The 21,905-nt window shown below is 36.1% G+C and overlaps 1 protein-coding gene across 1 annotated transcript in view; it reads left to right on the forward strand.

Annotated features, from left to right (window-relative positions):
- LOC135221817 (neither inactivation nor afterpotential protein C-like) overlaps positions 1–21,905 on the forward strand; it is a 106,492-nt gene that overhangs the window by 56,642 nt on the left and 27,945 nt on the right. The window contains 11 exon segments of the mRNA XM_064259710.1: positions 385–598; positions 1,525–1,666; positions 1,962–2,115; positions 2,277–2,414; positions 3,672–3,832; positions 6,466–6,743; positions 8,214–8,363; positions 8,746–8,864; positions 16,943–17,005; positions 17,608–17,685; positions 18,263–18,393. Of these exon segments, the coding sequence (XP_064115780.1) occupies positions 385–598; positions 1,525–1,666; positions 1,962–2,115; positions 2,277–2,414; positions 3,672–3,832; positions 6,466–6,743; positions 8,214–8,363; positions 8,746–8,864; positions 16,943–17,005; positions 17,608–17,685; positions 18,263–18,393 (1,628 nt within the window).

A 21,905-nucleotide genomic window follows, 5' to 3' on the forward strand; every position in this document is an offset into this window, starting at 1 on the left:
AGGTGGACTCTTACCATGATTGAAAAATGACGTCACAACCACTTTCATTCCTTTTACTGTACATCCATTCATATTATCTCTCTTCCTTCTTGCTGTCCACCCATTGAAAAATGACACCACAACCTTTCATTCCTTTTACTGTACATCCATTCATATTATCTGTCTTCCGTCTTGCTGTCCACCCTCTCCTAGCAATTGATTCATAGAGCAACTGCGATGTTTTCCTCCTGTTACACCTTTCAAACCTAACTACTCTCAATTTCCTTTCCAGCGCTGACTGACCCCATAGATCCCAGTGCTTGGCCATTGGCCTAAACTCTTATACAGTACAGTTCCCCACTGTTTAAAGTCTGATGCCCTCTTATAGGCGTCTCACTCTTGCAGTCTGCCGTCTCTTGGACGTGGAGGAGAAGAAGCTGACTTGGGCCCTCTGTAACTACTGCGACGTCAAGGCCGGGAAGCAGGTCGAGCAAGCCAAGAAGACCGAATTCGAGGCTGAAATGAGCAAGGACGCTCTGGCCAGGACCCTCTACTCTCGTCTCATGGACTTCGTCGTCAACACGATTAACGCCAAGCTCTCTGTCACCAGACTGGTCTTGTGAGTTATGGCTGTCTTCTTGAATTTGCGCCGTGGACCCCTCAAGAATGCAGATTATTTCAGTATCTTAGTGTCGTAGATAGCACACACACACATGCACATATTTATTTATTCATATATTCCATAATTATCAGCATAAATCTCTTGTATAAATCCCTGACACCCATCATATTCATGTTCTAATATTAGTTCTGTCCATTTCATCCAGTGGCATTTCCCTTATTTATTCGGTATTCCGACCCTCACTCCTCTTGGCTTCTTACCTTCGGTTCTTTTGGTAATTATCTCTTTTAGTAATCAATCTTCCCTAGTTAGTTATTGACTTTGCTAATTTTTTTTCTGATCTCGAGTCAAACCTTATTTGTATAATTAGTTCACCCCATATCATTTTTCTGTTTCTCTTGAAGGTCTAATTTCGTTTAGATCTTTGTCACGTTTTTATGCCAAATATGTGAACAATTCAATGCTGTTTTGAATATTCAATAACTCTTGGTTAATAGCTATTGTTGTTTTATTTTAATAAATTTGTTTTAGTCTCTTTCTTTACCCTTTCCCCCCTTTCATGCTACTGATGTAAAATGAGACCATAGTACAGGCAGTCCCCAGGTTACGGTGGAGGTTCTAGTACCCGCAGGGCACTGCAAGTAGAAAATCACTATAACCCGAACCATCATAATTATAATGGGAATAAATAGCACTTACAGTGCTGTAAACACTGTAAGTCCGGGTTACAGCGCCGTAAATCCACTTAGGGCCTAAAAAACTATGGTTAATACCACCATGAGGCAAGCGCCATAAGTCCGACACGACGTAACTCGGGGACTTCCTGTATTGTTTACTTAACTGTCATGTTAGTTTAGCTTTGTGGTGTAAGAACTTCCAATCGTTGCGAATAGAGAAGACATCTTTATTTTTCTCTCTCGCAGTGGTGATCCTTACGCCATCGGCGTTTTGGACATGTTTGGATTCGAGGCCAATGACCACAACTCGTTTGAAAACCTTCTGGTGAATGTGGCCAACGAGCAAGTTCAGTATTATTACAATCAGTATATTTTCAACTGGGAGATGGTGAGTCATTCCTGGTTTTCACTTTTTTGTCATTGATGAAATTGAATTTTATTAGATCCTTCAAGTAAATTTGTGATTAAATGGATCATGTTGCATGTTTAAAGTAGTCATTCATTCTTAGTTGTTTTCTGTTGTTCTTTTTTTAACTTTTTTAGTGAGCCTAACAAAGAATAATAATTTTTAAGTAGACGTTTGTGGTATTCAGTGTTAGCGCTCTTTTGATTGTCATTTGTTATATTGCATCTACCTCGTCAACCTCCAACTAAACTTAGCCTACTCGTTAATTCCCCAACAGCAAGACTATTCAGCGGAGGGAATTCCCGTGAAGAACTTCACGTTCCCTGACAACCGCCACATCTTAGAACTCTTCTTAGCAAAGAACAGCGGTCTGTTCGCCGTTCTTGAGGATGAAAGCAGGGAGAAGATGGGAAATGACACCTCATTTGCATGTAAGGTTTTCTAGCTTAATAATAAATTGATAATATATTGTTTCAAAAGATTCCAATCGGACTTTCGCGAGTTAATTGTTTCAAGTTATTTGGTCATCACCTGATGTATGACCTGTTTCCTGCATGCGTGTCCTCGACGCTCGTTTTCTTTTTGCCCTCAGGTAAACTCAAACAACGGCAGAATCAGAAGCAGATACAGCAAGTGTCCGAATTCACCTTCGCAATCGCTCACTTCGTGGGTCGTGTGAAGTACGACTTCCACGGTGCGGTCAACAAAAACAGGGACCACATTTCTGTAGGTAGGTTTATGTGGGGCAAAATCTGCGTTCTCTTTTACAGCTATAACTGAAAGTTGAAGTTAAAAGTTAATGTTGCTTGGTTTCAGTCCTCCACCACAGACCCCTTGGGGAGGTGCGAACTCCCGACATCCGAAGTGGATTTCAAGATACTAATCACTAGACCAAGGACCATTTTGGAGTGATACAGTCATAAAAGGGGAAGGGTTCCTTTATTTATTCCATAAAAAGGGGTTTGCCTTGATGAGTAAAGACAGTAGTAATTCATGAAAATTAAATTTTCAGTAAAGTACATCGTGGATGGAGATCTCACAGCTAGTTATTATTTTTTAATAGTTCTTTGGGTCGGTCTCACGTTCAAAGGCACTGCCAAACCCGAAATGATGTCAGTGTTGTATTGATAAGAGGCTCTTGTAAACGCCATTTATATGATTTAAAACGCTTTGTGGTAAGCGTAGGAGATTCTGATTAGCACGGCATAAGAAGGAATGTCTTTATTTTTCCATCACAGATCATCCAAATTATCAGTCATCTACTTGATTCAGAGGCTGGAAGTGCAAATAAATCAATCAACAGATATAACCGATGAGAAAATATCATCTGCATTGCAAGTTTCCTTCACAGTTTGTTCCAAATGATCAGGAAATCTGAATTACTCCAAACTTCATGCAAACGAGCAACTGTGCGTTGAAGTATAAAAAAACGTTCTATATTATGTACTACCCACTTCACGAAAGCAAATACATTTGATTCAGTCCTCTGATGCATCATTTTAGTGATGCTCTGTTTTATGCTTTAATGTCCTCTTTTTTTTCTCCTAAAATAAATATAATCCTCATCTGAAAGAAAGCAGAATAAGGACTGAAGGTGCTGTCGTAGAGACAATTAGGATGTCTAAATTTCAAACTAGTTACAAAGCTGATACTTATTACTGTCAATCCCACTTAAAATCATTGGTATCAGTCAACTGAAGATCACTTTCCTCAAAGACTTTTTATGTCCTCTCTTTTGTCTCCTAAAACAAATATAATCCTCATCTGAAATAAGGCAGAATAAGGATTGAAGGTGCTGTCGTAGACACACTTAGGACGTCTGATTTTCAAACTAGTTACAATGCTGATAGTCATTACTGTCAATCCCACTTAAAATCATTGGTATCAGTCAACTGAAGATCACTTTCCTCAAAGACCCGAACAGGAGTGACCAATCAAAGTCCAAGAGTGTACCAGTAATAAACGCGTTATTTTCCACCTTTCCTAGAACTCATCCAGACGATGAGGAAGTCTGCAAACGACCACATCCGGGGGATGTTCTGCAACAAGCTGACGAAGACGGGTAACGTCACCGTCGAGGGAGAGGACCCTAAGGCCAAGAAGAAGGGGGGTGCCCCTCAAAAGAAGCCAGATAAGAAGGAGTCCAGAGTAAGTAGATGTAGGGAGAGATCCATCAAACTTTTTTTTAAGTTTAACTGATGACGCAATGCATTATTACACTAGTGCTATTTTCATTGCATTTTTATGTATTTTATCTACTTATTAATTTATTAACCTATTTTTTATTTTAATAAGTGAGGTCTCTTCTTTCTGTATATCCCTTACCTAGTCTTTGACTCCTGTGGGCTTGTTTCATAGTTATGAATAGAGTTCATCTCCTGAATAATAATGATATTATGTCGAATAAGATGACTTTAAGTTAGTGTTAAATTAAATCTAGTCTCAAATTAGGTTATCTAACGGATATTGAGTTGGCGAGGAACCACTTTACGCAACGTTGATGCTTTGTAAATTATTTTATCTTGATCTGAACTTGAGAAAAAAAATATGCTGATTCGAAAAGCTTAATACCCATAGTTTTCAGTGTTTGTTTCCTTAAACCTATTCGGATACAGTAACAGTACTGGAATGCTTTCAGTATTTTTATTGTACAGTCTCTTATCCCATTTGAGAATGTTTTGCAATTCAGTAAAGATAATAAAACCTGCTAAAAACATTTCATGATTTTGTCCTTATTTCGAAAATAACTCATCGGATGAGAGCAGCTGTCAAAATTCAACTTCATTTTTCTCATAACGTTAGTCCAACATTATAGTGTTTAAGTTGTAATTTCCAACATTATAATGCTTTATCTTTTTCAATATTTTATTGATTAAGTTATCATTTCCAACATTATAATACTTTATCTTTTCCAACATTTTATGTATGGTTTAAGTCATCATTTCCAACATTATAGTGTTTTATTTATCATTTCCTACATTAAAGTGCTTAACTCATCATTTTCAATATTATAATGTTTAAGTCATCATTTCCAACATCATAGGACTTTATCATTTCCAGCATTATAGTGCTTAAGTCATCATTTCCAACGTTATGTAGTTAAATTCATAATTTCCAACATTATTGTGTGTAGTTAGTCATTTCCAACATATATAGTGTTTAATTCATCATTTCCAACATTATTGCGTGGAAGTCGTCATTTCCAACATTATAGTGTTTAATTTATCATTTCCAACATTATTGCATGTAAGTCGTCATTTCCAACATTATATTGTTTAATTCATCATTTCCAACATTATTGTGTGTAAGTCGTCATTTCCAACGTTATAGTGTTTAATTTATCATTTCCAACATTATACTGTTTCATCTTATTTCCAGCATTATGGCAACATTATAGTGTTTAATTCATCATTTCCAACAATATTGCGTGTAAGTCGTCATTTCCAATATCATAGTGTTTAAGTCATGATTTACACTGTGTAAGACGTGATTACTTTAGTATCACTCACTTGGTTTTATGCCCAAGCCCTTTTACTAAATTACTTATTTAAGCAGGGCTTATTTTCTAGTCTCGACCTTCCTAGATGGTCAGTTTTAGTACAAGTGATTTGATTTCTTTCCCAGAACTCAGATTTAGAAAAAGTTTTAATGGAGATCATGTAACAGTATTTTGGTGCTTGCAATTTTTCTCAGTTAATTTAATTATGATTCGTAAATTTACATTATTATATTTCAGCACATTCTAGTATTTTGAAACCTGAAGTTATTGTTCTTTTGCAAAGTATCTATTTCAGTACAGCTTATTTTATTTTGTTCGCTAAGTCCTTGGCAAATTTCAGCATTTATCGTTTTATTTCATTAATTGAACTTATTTTGGTAAAGTATGAAAAATAAGAGTGGAATTCATTTAAATTTATTCCCTGCACTCGCATATGCAAATTGCTAGTAAAATACAGCTCTTATAATTTAATCACCTGTACTTTTTGCAGATTAATTTTTCATACAGTTAATCCAATTTAATGAACCCCATGTCACTGCTTCAAATGAGATTTTTACTGCAACATTTGATTTTGTTCTTTGAATTTACATTTTTCATCCTTTGCAGCGTGTTTAGTACAAGGCCGGTGGCGATGACCGTAAAAAAACATAAACAGAAGACAGTAAACATCATAAGGATAATAACCCAAAGAGCCATTAGTCACAGAGATAACGACCCCCAGAAAACCGTTGTGGGTCACTCTCTCTAGGAATTTAGAATAATTCATTTAATTTCCTTTTCAAATCCCTCGTATTTTAACACGGGCTCATTAAATTTCATTGCCATATTCCTCGTATTTTAACACGGGCTCATTTAATTTCATTTCCGAATTCCTCGTATTTTAACACGGGATCATTTAATTTCATTTCCAAATTCCTCGCATTTTAACACGGGGTCTCATTTAATTTAATTTCTGAATCCCTCGTATTTCAACACGGGCTCATTTAATTCAATTTCTGAATCCCTCGCATTTTAACACGGGCTCATTTCATTTCATCTCCAAATTCCTCGTATTTTAACACGGGCTCATTTCATTTCATTTCCGAATTCCACGTATCTTAACACGGGCTCATTTAATTCCATTTCGAATTCCTCGTATCTTAACACGGGCTCATTTAATTCCATTTCCGAATTCCTCGTATTTTAACACGGATTCATGTCATTTCATTTCCTGAACTCACTGTTCCGAATGGTGATAATTAGCATATTTCTTCCATTCACATCTTGAACTCCTCCTCAACAGCGCTTCAACACCAAATCCAGAGGACAGATGTCGCAGACGCGTCACGTGCAGACTTGGGGGATGACCTTCCGCTACTCCCTGATCGAACTCCTCTACAAACTGACCAATTCGCAGCCTCACTTCGTCCGGTGCATCCGCTCCAACATGGACAACTCAGGGTCGGTCTTCGATCGAGACATGATCAAACATCAAGTGAAGTACCACGCCGTTTGCGACACCATCAGGATCAGACAGCAAGGATTCTCGCACAGGATTCCTTATCAGGAATTCTTGAGGCGGTGAGCTTGCTTTCGTTTTCTTTCTTTCGCCTGTTTGAAAAGTAAAAAGGATTTTATAAGTGCAGAAAATTGCCACAACAGTGCGTCGAAACTCCCCTTATACAAAGCGCTATTCACCTTTATTTTGCACAATCTCATTGTTCCTGAATATTAGGACCCTTTCCAATTTCCCTTTTACTGTATCTGTTCAGCACTTCTAAGTCTTCCACTCCTCCATTCTAACACATCTGAATCTTACATTTCTCACCAGTACTTCATCGTTCACTCTTTTCACATAAGCCTTAAAACACTCCTGATCCATATTTTCTCCCACTACTAACACGTATCACTCCATCTAGATATCTTACTTATCTTATCCTTTCAAGGCTTCCTATTCCACACAGCCATATATCTCACAGGTTCGACCTTTGGTTTTTCTTTTGCATTCAGTATCCACACTTCACCTCCGTAAAGGAGAGTTGGCCCTATAATCTATTCCAGCATTCCCACCTTGGCCTCCTTAGACATTCAAAGTGTATTAAGCTTTTGCCTATACCCTACGACGTACCTTGCTTCACCTGTTCTGTAACTTACTACTTCTCTTATCTTACCATTGTCCGTTATATTTACTCCCAAATACCTATTCGAAGCAACTGCCTCCTTTCTTCCACCATCCATATTAACAGTCATAGCTCCAATTTCCCGGTTGCTATTTACCCACATAATTTTACTTTTGCTCATATTCACTCAAAACTTTAATTCATGCAAACGTTTCCAAAATCTCCACTAGTTTTGGCAGTTTCATCTCTACTACCACTACATATTCAACACTCTAGTCGCAATTCATTTTCTTATTCCCCAATGTTGCACTTATACTTGATGTCCTCAATAATACTCTGTTTTTTTCACTATCTGTCCACCCGCCTGTGGTGTTTGCGTATGATAACACTGCGTCCCGGGCATTAGATAGTTACACTATGTGTAGGCTAAGTTTTAGGTAAATAAAAGGATATCTGGGTGTACATTTGCAACTGAAAAGTGTTTTAATAATTTACTGTATGCGAATTACACCGTTAATATTCGAAATAAGATATTATTATAATTGTTGAATGTAGGCTGAATTTAACTGTCTAAAGCCCGGGACGCAGTTACCATACGCAAACACCACAGGCTGGTGGACAGATGGAAAAAAACCGAATATAGTTTTCTTGTATCTCTCCATCAATAAAGATATTGAGCATTATCTTTGTATATTTTATTAATTATTGCACTGACGCTTGATTGTATAAAAACCAAAGTTTCAGTTTTAATTGAGAAATCGAACCAACACTTGAGAATTGTTTTTCAATTCTGTGGCGATGGTTTGTATGACCTATAACTGATTTAAAGAATGAACTAGTTCAGTCCAATGAACAAATCGGTCTCGTTTGTCAATAAGCCTCCGGAATATATATGAAGACAATGATCATGAGGATACATATCAACTTCCAGGTACCAGTTCCTGGCCTTTGAATTCGACGAGACGGTGGACCTGACGAAAGACAACGCCAGACTTCTGCTGGTCCGACTCAAGATGGAGGGATGGGCCATTGGCAAAGACAAGGTCTTCCTCAAGTTCTACAACGAGGAGTTCTTGAGCAGGTGAGAGTGGTTCTGTGTCCGGTCAATTTTGTCGTCATACTGACTGTATTCCAAAAGATGTTTCAGGTGCAGTTTTTTTTTATGAGTTGCATTTCTTCGTACATTTCTTGATTAATCCATTTCTTTTGAAGTTTTACAACCCTGGATTTACAGTAAAGTCCTGTAACGTTACCTTTTTGTTTGGTATTTCCTGATTGGAAACTTTTCTTCTGAAGTTTTCCAACTTTTCATCTTGCTGTGAACTGTATAAATGACTAAATTACTCATCAATATACTATTTAACTTAACCGAGCACTCAGGTCATCGGCTTTGGATTGAGTCATTTTATTTTCGCTTTACATGTCCGGATTATTGTACGTTTTCTCGTTTATTCTTCCCACAGACTTTATGAGACGAGCGTGAAGAAGATCGTGAAGATTCAGGCTCTGATGAGGGCCTACATGCAGAGGAAGAAGAAGCTGAAAGGTGGACAAGGCAAGGGAGGGAAACCTGAGGAAGAGAGTAAGTTCTGTTGTCCATATCTTCAGGCGGAACACACACACACATATGTATATATATTTATAATATCTCAATTATTGAAGGCCCATTAAAACACTCTGGTTTTTAAAGCTAAGGACTATATTTGGTTGGACTTGATTCCACCTTTATCAAGCAGTGAATGACAGAAGGAGTTACTGAAATATAGTCCTTAGCTTTAAACCAGTGTTTTAATGGGCCTTTTATATTTGAGACGTATCCTGTGTTAACAGAAGAATTTATATATATGATATATATATTATATGATATATATATATAATTATAGATATATATATATATTCTAATAAGCAGTTCAGGGAACAAGGTGTCATTTCTCTGCCGTACGTAATTTGCTGTTATATTGGAACCTGAAACTGCCCACATACATAAACTAATTTGATCTATCCTAATTGATCCGTGATAATATTCGATTTATTGTACTGTACCCTTCTACCTCTAGAAATATATTCAATCAAAAATACAGTGGAACTCGCTGAACGGGTTAGCCATTTAATCGATTTTAGTTGTAGTGTTGCATTATGAGAACAAATCCTTGGATGAAAATGAAGTGAAGGTTTGACGTGCTCGTAGAATTTGAATAATATTTTGTTATTAAATGATGCCGCCATATCTCCACTAATCTGTAATTGAACGGAAAGGTTGATAAGAATATGAATTTTTATAAGACTTTCGTTGGCTACAAAACACAGAATCTTCTTGTAAACCCAAGTTACACAGCACAGTCTATACTCTGTTTTTTCCATGTCCATCTGCCTGTGGTGCTTGCGCATGGTAACACTGCGTCCCGGGCTTTAAATAACATCATATTTCGAATATTAACGGCGTAATCTCCATGCAGTAAATTATTAAAACACTTTTCAGGTGCAAATGTACACCAAGATATCTTTTTATTTACCTAAAACTTACACATAGCGTAACTATTTAAAGCCCGGGACACAGTGTAACCATGCGTGACCACCACAGGCGGATGGACAGACGGAAAAAACAGAATATAGTTAATCATGAAGCTGGAATTATGTGTCAGTTTTCTGATAAAAATCCATGGTTTGTAGCACTACATGCAAACCTAAATATAGATATTTATTGGGCTTTACTTTTCGATTTTAAGTTTTCCCCTCAGTAACTCTAGCACACATCTCTTGTATTTGTACTTTAGATGAGTTTACGTATTTCTCTTCCCGCCCATCTATCTGTGCTTGCATTAAGCAAGCATTTCTACAGGACCCCATTCCTCCGTCAGGAGGAACTATGTTTGCACGTCACCCAATTTATAATTTTCCTCGTGTTTTTTTTTTTTAACCGAGCTTTACCATTCCTTTTACTGTACCTCCGTGTACCTCCGTTCGTATTCTCTGTCTCCCGTCTTCCTTTCCACCCAATCTTAACCATTGAACCGTGGTGCAACTGCGAGGTTTTCCTCCTGTTACACCTCTCAAACCTTTTTACTGTCAATTTCAGTTTCAGCGCTGAATGACCTATAGTAGGTCCCAGCGCTTGGCCTTTGGCCTAAATTCTTTATAGTCGCTATATATATATATATATATATATATATATATATATATATATACTATATATATATATATATATATATATATATATATATATTATATATATATATATATATCATATAATATATATATATATGTATAATATATATTATTATATATATATATGTATTTAAAAATGTAACTATTAAAATACATTAATTATACACACACCACATACACATATATATAATATAAATATATATATTATGTATATATATATCTATATATATATATCTACATACATATAATATATATATCTATATATATATATATATATATATATATATATATATATACATATATATATATATATATCGAGTTTGACATCCTAAATTTTACTTGGTATAGATTTCCGGTTTTCGTAAGTTATATACTTGAGTTCCAGGGGAGGTGCAAAGAAGAATGATTTAGTAATCTACTCTTCTTCTTGCCTGAGAACATCCTTCTACATCCAGACATTGCTGCGTAACTTCGGCCCACGAAATGAACTGAGAGATATTCTGAACACTCAAACTTGTTATAGTTATGTCACATACACTCGATGAAAAGGAAGGGGAGTAGGGCAATATACATTCGTTAGTAAGTGGGCAAAACTGATAACATAAGAATTTATTAGGTAATTAAAAAGTACAAGAGAATTTTAGGCATATGTGTCTAGTCGAATCTGTTTTTAATAAATGGAAATATGGATTGGTCAGCCCTGTGACAAGTTGCAAGCTTAAGATACCGAAACCAGAAAACTCCTAGTTTAGAATACCGAAACCTTACATAACATTACCTTAGAGTTAGTTTCCCAAATTTAATCATTGTTTCTCAAAGAGGTGTGACAGAACTTTATTGTATGAGAAATCAATCAGATCAGTTCACACAGCTACAGCTCTTTAGTCATTGTAATTTCATTTTAACCTGTAACATCAGCGATAGGTTATTTTCTTCTAGAATCCGAATGGATAACTCAACTCACACAAGCGTGAAGTCGTATTATTATGAAATAATAATTTCATTTCAGTCTGGTATTAGATGCTAATAGTACAGCCTTATAAAGAACGAGTTCAGTACTTGGGTAATCGTCATACGTTCTTCATATCAGTGATTCAGCGAAGCCATATCAGATTCCTTCTCTTCTGCTTTTCTAGTCACTCTATATACTGCGCGAGGTCCGCTCTTGATCATTTTTCAGGAATAGGACGAAGGAGGCCTTACAACGTCAAATGCTAGGCTCTTGTGAATAGCTTTTGCAGCCAGCTTTTCCCATGTTTATTATCTTTCCTGAAGACGGTTTTAGCAGCTTTCAAGTGCATTTAAAGGGCTTTGAGCAAAGTTATGTTTGTATTAGCGCAGTTAAACGAAATTTAGTTACGACGGCTTATGACAATGAATTACGAACAGTATTTCGCACTTACTTACCTTTTGATATTATCGGATTTACACCAGTTAGATTGTTTAATCAAAATTTTTGTGAGTACAATGCCTCAAAAAATCTGAAGTACCAAAATTCTTACAAAACCTTAGTGATCCACTAAAAAATACTTCATCAAAATACTTTATCATCATCTTCGATGTTTTCTGTGTAAGTTAATACGGATGATCATTTGATTATCCTTTTCCAACGGGGAACAACTGACAATGGATGAAGAAAATAGTGATGAGAAATGTGAGGGTGATAATGATGATAATGATCCAAGTGACTTGGCAAAGGCACGAGGTCATTTTTCTCTCGAAATTGCGAATATGTTAGACTCAACTTTAGCGTTTTGGATGCGAAATTCGACCTTTGGTCATCCATAACGGGCCTGTCATTCAAGTTGAAAATGGTATGGTGAAAAGTCAAGTTTGATTTCCTCCCCCCCTCTCCCCCCTCCTATTTGTATGTCCTTGTCTCCTTTTGTTGGCTCTGTCCACTATCGTACCGTTATCATTCTTTCAGTGGGGAAAACCATGACATGGGAATGAAGGTATTACCAGTATGTATTCCAATGACCAGTTGGGTTGAAGGTAAACAAATCATCAAGAGAATGCGAGGTAATGGCCATGATGGTATCATTGCGAAGTTTCAGCTCATGATTACATAACCCCAAACGCCTTGACCCTGCCAGTAATGCGGCGAAAGAGATGAGGAGATAAGGATTACCTAACACCACAAAAGGTCGGCCGTGCAAAAATAACTTTGAGAGGCTTCATCGATGTGTAGCGAAGGGGCGCCCTGCTTTTCGCTTCAGTCCTGGTTTTCGCGCGGGAGACTTCAGCCTGAAATCAGCTCGTTCTTCTCAGTGGGTTGTTGGTTTCTGGCCAGAGTGGACTTCGGTGTTACTAATAACATCAGGAGACATCTGAAATCAAAGACTTTATTGCTGCTGCTGCTTGTCCATCCAAATCAGCAACAATGGTGGCGGACTTGGACTCCATGCAAGAGATCAGCATTGACAACGTCAAACCCGTCGTCAGCAGCAACAAATATGAATACTATTACTATGCGCAAAAGAAACTAACTCGTCGGAACACCGAATCGGTTGACCTCGACGATGTAGAGAAAGCGCCTGCTAATAATAATGATAACAATAATAATTACAACAGTAATAATAATAATCCCAAGAGCAACGAAAAACCTATAAGTAACAAAGTACGTGTAAGTGTCTATCGCAACAATAGTTTCGGGAGTCTGAAGTCAGAATACGTCGTGCTTGAAGATGAACACAGTTCCAAGGGATCTAAAGGTGACTATCACGCTGTTTCTATCTTTCACTCCAGTTTGCCTCACATGGCACACTGGACGGAATTTACAAATGGTTCTTTGCCGCATCAATTATGGTACTTCACCTCTTTTCGTTAGTTCCCTTTTCTGATCTCGTCGTACCTAGCTGTCTAACTTCTTTTAGCCTACCATTCTCCGTTTGACCTCTCATTTAAGGACAGATGGTACTTGAAGATATCATACATTTATAAGTATTTTAACATTTAGTCACCGAATTCTCATATTTCAGGGATATAGTCAACCCTCATCATTTGCAAACCGACATGGTAAGATAAGGTCGCTCTTGCTCTACGGTCATGCAGGTATAGATTAGTTACAGTTGAATGTCAGGGACGAAAAGGAACTCAGGAAAATAATAACTATACTCGGTTTTTTTTTCACCATCTGTCCACCCGCCTGTGGTGGTCGCGCATGGTAACACTGCGTCCCGGGCTTTAGATAGTTACGCTGTGTGTAAGTTTTAGGTAACAAAAGGGTATCTGGGCGTACATTTGCAACTGAAAATTGTTTGAATAATTTACTTTATGCGAATTGCACCGTTAATATTCGAAATGGGATATTATTTAAAGCCCGGGAAACAGTGTTACCATCCGCAAACACCACAAGCAGATGGACAGATGGAAAAAAAAAGTATATTGGCCAGCAATTGTAATCAGTTGAGAGAGTAAAACGTAGTACGGAAAAGGCTTCTTTTTTTCTCGTTCCAATGGGAATTCTGTTTTGAATAATCTGATAGGTCCACAGTTTCGAACAAGCAGATTCCTTTCAGTGGATGGAGGGAAGACGCTTGATCTCGAAATTAACTGGTGTTTAAGGGAATACTTTTAGTTTTCTTTTGATGTCACATGCTGAAATAAACTGACGACTGAAAGGGAAAGGAGGGTGTAGTGTATTTTATGTCCCAGTGTCATAGATTATGTCCCTATGCCATTTTGCCTTTTAAGAAGATGTATTTTGTTAAGAAATTCACAGTCGTGAAACCAAATTGTTAAAAAATATCCACAATTATATATTTAAAATATATTTCTATGTAATAATAGAACAACGTTACACTGATGAGGAACACCGTTCAGGTATTCGAAAGCCTTTGTTCTATTTTTACATAGAAACATATTTTTAATATATAATCGTGGATATTTTTTAACAATGTGTTTTATTGGTTACCAGCTGATTCTTAATCAACGAATGAAGTGCAGTTTTGTGTTATAAGGAGTCTGTTTTTTTTCGGTGATTGTCATAAAGTCCTTTTTCTTTCTAAAAGTTATAAATAGATTTTTGCTGGCAACATTACGTTTATAACCGAAGGCAAGAACTCTTACGCAGATTGGAGCTACAGTTTATGATCTTTTGAAAATTTTCCTCATGTTTTTACATGTTTTTGTGGCGATGAAAGTATGTTTAATACAGAATACAGTTAATTTCCCTTTATTAATCCGCCTCTGAGAAAAAATATTGGATTGAATAGTGTGAAATGAAAGAAAATATAAGTCATGATATAGACCTCTCTCTCTCTCTCTCTCTCTCTCTCTCTCTCTCTCTCTCTCTCTCTCTCTCTCTCTCTCAGGCTATCTATGGACGCGGAAATAAAAACCTGTAAATGTTAGATACAGCTCTCTCTCTCTCTCTCTCTTCTCTTCTTCTCTTCTCTCTCTCTCCTCTCCTCTCTCTCTCTCTCTTCACTTCTGCTTCTGTTCTTTCTTACTTCTTCTTCCTTAATAACAAAACTATTTTACAATAAATCGGCAGTTGAATATTTTGTCGTTATCTGAGGGTATGATTTTCATTTGATAAGTAGTGTTTCGATGGGATGTGTTGCTGAGGGCTATTCTGCTCATAATTACTGAAAACAGAGATGTGGTAAGAAATATTTGCGGAACGGTTATTGCGTATAATTTGCATTTTAAAACTATTTCTTTTTTACTTTTCGTTTTAACTTTTTTATGAAATTTCAACTTCTAAGATTTTTTAATTTAATACATTTGTATGAATCTATTTTAAACTATTTTTAAAGTTTTGTTTTAACTTTTTTTTATGACAATTTCAATTTTCTTTAAAGATTTTTTTTGTTTATATATTTGTATGATTTTAACTATTTTCAACTATTTTTTTTTCGTTTTAACTTTTTTATGACTCAACTTTCTTTTAAAATATTTTAAGCAAATTTTTGCATTCATATATATATATATATATATATATATATGTATATAATATATATATCTCTAATATTAAATATAGTGTGTGTGTGTGTATGTGTGTGTATGTTTGCTTTTGACTTTTATCATAAGCTTTGAATATATTATAAAATGAGTTGTTCATCCTTTATCCAACGTTTTTTTTAACATTTTCCTATACCTTGGGGGTTAGTTATGCCGGGGGGGGGGGGAGGGGGGGGGGTAAGTTGTCCTCGGGGGTAATTGTCCTGGGGGGGGGGGGGGGGGGGAAGTAATTATCCTGATACGGACTGAGGCGTCTACTTATGCGGACATAGGGGTACTTTATATGATTATACTTTATTATAAGAACACATTCACACACACACACACACACTCACCTATTTAAGAATAACTGTGTTTGTGTTTGAACGTATCGTTAGTCAAATTCGGTATGAATTAGGTGTTTTATTTGATTGCATTTTACTTATTTATTTTTCTTGTTGCTTGCTCATATTATGACGTAATAAAGCACAGGAAACTAAGCAAGAGTTGTAGTAGTATGTCATGTGCTGTAGAATAAGGTTAAAAAAATCGACTTCCTTTCGCAAAAATAAGAGCAAGGTGCCATGACGCTAAGATTTTATCCCCTTCTTTATTTTTAGTCGAAGCTGTGAAGCTGTGGGGCTTCTTTGCTTCTGAAGCACCTTAGTGCGCGGCGGCGCCAAAAAATCATAGTGATTTTTTTCCTTCTTTCTATTTTTGCTAAAAACGTTTTTTTTTTCTATTACTGGACGCCGGGGCTTTGTCTTTGAAAATGCTAGAACTCGTACATGCTCATTGAGAAAGCTAAGTATACCTTTCAGGGTTTTTTTTTCCTGAACGCCAAACTCTTGCATGCTCGTAATGCGTATACAAGGGCTGCTGCAGCTTTGCTTTTTGCTGAACTGTCGACCCTCAGACGGACACCCTTAGGGTTGCTTTTCATTTATTCTTTCGAAATGTTTTAAATTGAGTAGGTCACGATCCTTTGAAACTAAGTACACGATTTCTACCAGTCATTGACAATAATTTTCTGTCTTTTATCGATTATTTGAGATAGATGTTTGGCCTTGCCAGTCTATTGACATCAAAAGATCCTTCCTGAATATATATATATATATATATATATATATATATATATATATATATATATATATATATATATATATATATATAAAATGGTACAGCTGTGTTTTTGCGCTTATTCACTAGAAAGACCTCACTGAAGAATAGAAATGCCCGGAATTGCTCTAAAAGGACGCAACGGAATGCGTTGACATCTTCAGAAGTGCAACCCTCTCTTTTCCAGCCATCTTCTTGGTGATTAGCATCCAGCTTTGGTTGAACAAGTCTTGTTTGTTTGTTTGTTTGTTTGTATGGTGCTTTTACGTTGCATGGAACCAGTGATTATTCAGCAACGGGACCAACGGCTTTATGTGACTTCCGAACCACGTCGAGAGTGAACTTCTATCACCAGAAATACGGTTGAGCAATTCTGATGGGATTTCTCTTCTCTCTCTTTTTCTCTCTCTTGCTTCTGATGCGCTGTAGAAAAAAAGAAAGGACCCACCAGGGAACTGACGAAGGACGAAGCAGCTACCAAGATTCAGAGCAGTACGTTGCAGCTGAGCTTCTTTTTTCTTTTTTCTTTTTCTTCGTAATTTGCAGTTTTTTTATGATGTAGCTAGTGAAAGCTTGAGAGTTGTATTCGCTAACAGTACCTTTGGAGACGTAAAAAGATAGAAAAGACTTGAAGTAGAGTAAAAGATATAAGTACAGTAGTTTTTTAAACACTTTTTCATTTAAAAAGATTTTGAAGGTTTTTTGCGGGGGACAATTAGGCAACTGTGTTTCTTTAGTATGTTTGGTGTTGTTTAGAAATTGGTGTAAACAATTCGATTAGTTTCATTTTACCTTTACTCGAAGCATTTTCAAATTGGCTGTTAAAGTATCATTCAGTTTCAAGTCCACAGCCTAAAGGCACAGCTTGTAACTGGATGCATATGTATAAAAAATTATACAAATTCATTTCATAAAATAAACTGATTCATCCCTTTTATGGTATCTGTTTCGGGTAGAGGAAATGACAGTGGTAGAAAGTTATTCAGGAATGTTTATTTTGAGGAAAGAGCCCCTGATTTTTTTATTCTAATTTTTCTGTGAACTCAGTTTTCCGATTTTTTTGTGGTAGTGTTCTAAATGCCCTCCACCTGCAGACTTCCGTGGATACAAAACTCGTCAGGAACACCCAGAAATTGCTGAGAAAATCAGGAACCGCGAAAAGTTCGGAGAAGGTAAGACTCTCTCTCTCTCTCTCTCTCTCTCTCTCTCTCTCTCTCCTCTCCTCTTCTCTCTCTCAGGCTGTCTGTGGATGTTGAAGTACAAACCTGTAAATCAAGATACTAGTCTCTCTCTCTCTCTCTCTCTCTCTCTCTCTCTCTCTCTCTCTCTCTCTTGTGGTGATATTCTCCAACTTATTTAATGAAGTTGGGGTTAGATTAATAGTTCTACTTTCGTAGTTCTTTTGGATAATGATTTTTGCTCTGTTTATGTCGAAGAAAATACTCATTTTTCATCAGAAATAAACTCCCTCGAAAAATAACTTCAATTGGAGAAAACCCGCTAATCATTTCGATGCTTAATTTTCTTTGTGAAGTAAATTTTCCCCTTAGAGAAATCCTTCCGTCTCAGATGAAATCCCTCCTAAGATTGACTTGATTTTGTCATCTGAATACTCTTTAGATCAGGTCTGATTCTCATCTTACAACTCAAGTTAAAAGTACAAAGCAATCAATCCCCTGTCGATTAATGATGAATAAAGTCATGAGATTGATGGTTGAACGATTTTCTCTCCATCCCTCCCTCCTGCAGCCACGATAGAGGGAGAGGCGGCCAGGTACGTGCAGTACTACTTCCGGAAGTGGAAGATGCGAACTCTCTTCCAGCAGCTGCAGATCTACAGGGCAGATAAGCAACAGCAGCTCATCTACTTCTCTCAGCAGGTTGGCACTTTGTGGACATTGTTCAGATTGAGGGTGAAAACCAGAACCAAATATTATACAAAAATTCGTATAAACACACACATTATATAGACACACATCCATTATATATTATATATAATATATATATATATATATATATATAATATATATATATATATTATATGGATGTCTTTTTATTGTAATACAACAGTATAATATGAAAATAAAAAGCCCATAAAACACTATTTGAACGTTGCAACCATATATTTCGAGCACATCCTTCTGTGCTCCTGATCACGGGTAAAATATGGACATAGGATGTCTTAAAAGAGTATATATACAAAAACATATGTAGGTGTGGCAGTAAGTCTCCGTTGGTGACCCAGGAAGGGTGGAAATTAAACTATTATCTGGTGATTTTTGGCCTCACTACTGCCACCGCCATACATATGTAATTTTTTATATTAACACTCCCTGTGAGAAACATTCCTATGTTCTTCCGATTTTACCAGTTGTCATCCGGGAGTAGGAAAAAACAGAAGGAAATGCTCGAAAAATATGGTTGCAGCGTTAAAATAGTGTTTTACGTGCCTTTTATCTTCATATAAATATATATTTATATATATCTATTATAATATATATATATATATATATATATATATATATATATATGTGTGTGTGTGTGTGTGTGTGTGTGTGTGTGTGTGTGTGTGTATTATGTATATATATATATATATATATATATATATATATATATATATATATATATATAATGTGTGTGTGTATGTGTGAGAGAGAGAGAGAGAGAGAGAGAGAGAGTCATATCACATCACCATGATTCATATAAACGCATTAAGCTATATATGTCCTTTGCTATCTAATTCATTCTACCTCCGAATTATTATATTTTCATATATGTTAACCTAAGGGGAATATTTTAGTTGATAATAATTTCGTCGGCTCATGGACGCGAACCACCGTGAATTAAATCAAGCCACTGAAGTTGTCTTATGAAGTTTTCATAAGGAACTGTAGTCAATAAGAAGCCGAATTCTTTTCGATTTTAATGAAAACTGTCGTAACTGAACAATATAAATTCCCTTTAATCCCCTGGGATATCTGTAACACTGATCTGGCTGCTCGACCTTGAGATTGATCCAGTTGGTGTCGACGCATTGAATTTAGACTTATAACTTGAAAATCGATTTGAAGAAGAAGCCAGCCTTTTATAAAATGGACTCATTTCTAGGGGCTCATCCCCTGAGCCATTCCCACGACCCTGACCGACCTTAGCTGTCGACGAGCTTTGTCAGCGGCCGGATCGAGTTCACTGACATCAGTGATAAATTTCCTTCCGCTGGGGCGCCCAAGTGTTATTACATTCGTAAACTGTTTTTCTATGACTGTTTCAGGCAGCAGACTTAAGATGTCAGAAGCGTTAAAAGAAAAGAAAGTAAGTTTTCGGTCAATTTCTCATGAAGTGAAAGGAGTTTCTTTGGATCTGTGAGAGGGCAGTGAAATTTGAGTGTTTCAGAAGGAAGTTGTGGATAAACCTTAGTCTCAGAAATCGTTCTCTTTAAGATTTTTTCTAGGAGAGATAAAACTTAAAAGCATGGACGAAGGGAAGAGAAGAGATAAAATGCTGTGGAAAATGTAAATTCGAGAACCCACATATTTCCTCAAAACTAAAATGTTAAACCAGTTTTGAATAAAACGCAGAACGGAAACTTGACAACCAACAGTTAGCAAATGATACCGCAAAAGGTGACATATTTTAGCTTGAAAAACTTAGTCCTTTAAGTGTTAGATGACATTCCTATCGTTCAAGACCTTGTGTGCATTTTATAAATTATGTTATATTCTGGGACTTTAACACACGGTCTCATTAAATAGCAAGTCATCGACCTCGATTCTCTGTAAGATATAAAATGGAAAATATATGATATATGGTTTTCATCTTGTTGTGGAATAACATCCCATTCCGGAACTCAGTTGTCGAGAGAAGGTACTGTGTATAGATGGTTGTGAAAGCAAGAAAAAAAAAAGTTTTTTTATAATTTCGTATTTTCGGTATTTTTCCTTGCATCCAATTTCTCCATTTTTGAAGACCTTATTTATAGTTACTGTAGGCTTGTGATGTGATTTATGACACGCCTTCCTTCTAGATTAGAGGAATCAAGTTTCAGTTGAACGTGTTTGAAACTGAACGTGTGTTATTAATACTGTGTACTATATATTTTTGGGAAACACGCCGTCTATGGGAAGACTCGTAAGAAATAATTGCAGTAATTGGGGTCTTTGTGTGGCAAACGAAAATGTGAAGCAGATTTGAAATTCCAAGTAACCTTGGTAAGAAACAGATTTTAGCTTATAAATATATGAAATGCATTTGATTTTTGGGTTATCGACAAGAAAAATATCATTGTCTCGTGGGTGACGAAACTGTTGTTTAAATCTTGTGCAGATGATGTGATCCTGTTTTAGAGATGGTGGCATTGCGATCTGCATACTGCAAATAAAGATCAGTTTTGTTTAATTATAATATTTTATTTAATTATAATATTATATATAAGTATTATTCTATATATTATTATGTATTATAATTATTATATATATGTGTGTGTGTGTGTGTGTGTGTGTGATATATATATTATAATATATATATTATATATATATATATATATATATATATTTATATATATATAATATATATATATATATACATATATATATATAATATATATATATATATATATATATATTTACGTATATGTATAACTGAATCACGAAAATATGGAATGTGATGAATTATATGAATGAAGATAAATAATACGAAGGAAAGAAAAAGAGAAACGATGGAGAGCTGCAAGGCCTTTCGACTTCTTGTCCTTTACTTGGAAAGTGACAGAACTCGAATTCGAGTACAATGGGTCCTGATGACATCATAATGCCGACAGCATTTTATAATAGGTGAAAACTGGTGCCCTAAAGAAAGAGATACCGTTAATAAGTTTCTTGAAGGTCAGGTTCCTTAAGACAAGAAGTGTATTTTGCTTTCAGTTAGTCAGTTTTTAGGTCCCATTAAATTCATGAAAAACTTGTATCTACTTTGGACTGTTGTGACTCTAAGGTTGAGTAAGATTTCTGCGAGCATAGTTTGGAGTCACCATGAAGCGGTGTAGCTCTCATGGTCACCTTAATTCACCCCTTTCCAAAAGTAACCCCCCCACCCCCAAAATATCATTGGGGGAGCAAGTGACAAGTGAGTAAAAAAAAAAAAACAAAAAAAAAAAAAAAAAAAGTCGTTGCAAGGAATAGCAACAAGATATGTTGTGAAATTAATCTGCCTGAAACAATATAATCCCAGTCGAAGGAATATTAGTATACTTGAACGTAGTGAAAAAAAGCACCATAGAAATCGAAGACGAATCGTCTATGTTTTTAGGTTGGTATTGCAGGGAAATTAACTTCAAAATGCTGACATTAGACGAATATCTTAGTGCACGACACAACTAAGAAAGATGCTAGGTTAG

This window comes from Macrobrachium nipponense, chromosome 3, assembly GCF_015104395.2.
Source record: "Macrobrachium nipponense isolate FS-2020 chromosome 3, ASM1510439v2, whole genome shotgun sequence".
In the NCBI taxonomy this organism is placed as follows: Eukaryota; Metazoa; Arthropoda; class Malacostraca; order Decapoda; family Palaemonidae; genus Macrobrachium; species Macrobrachium nipponense.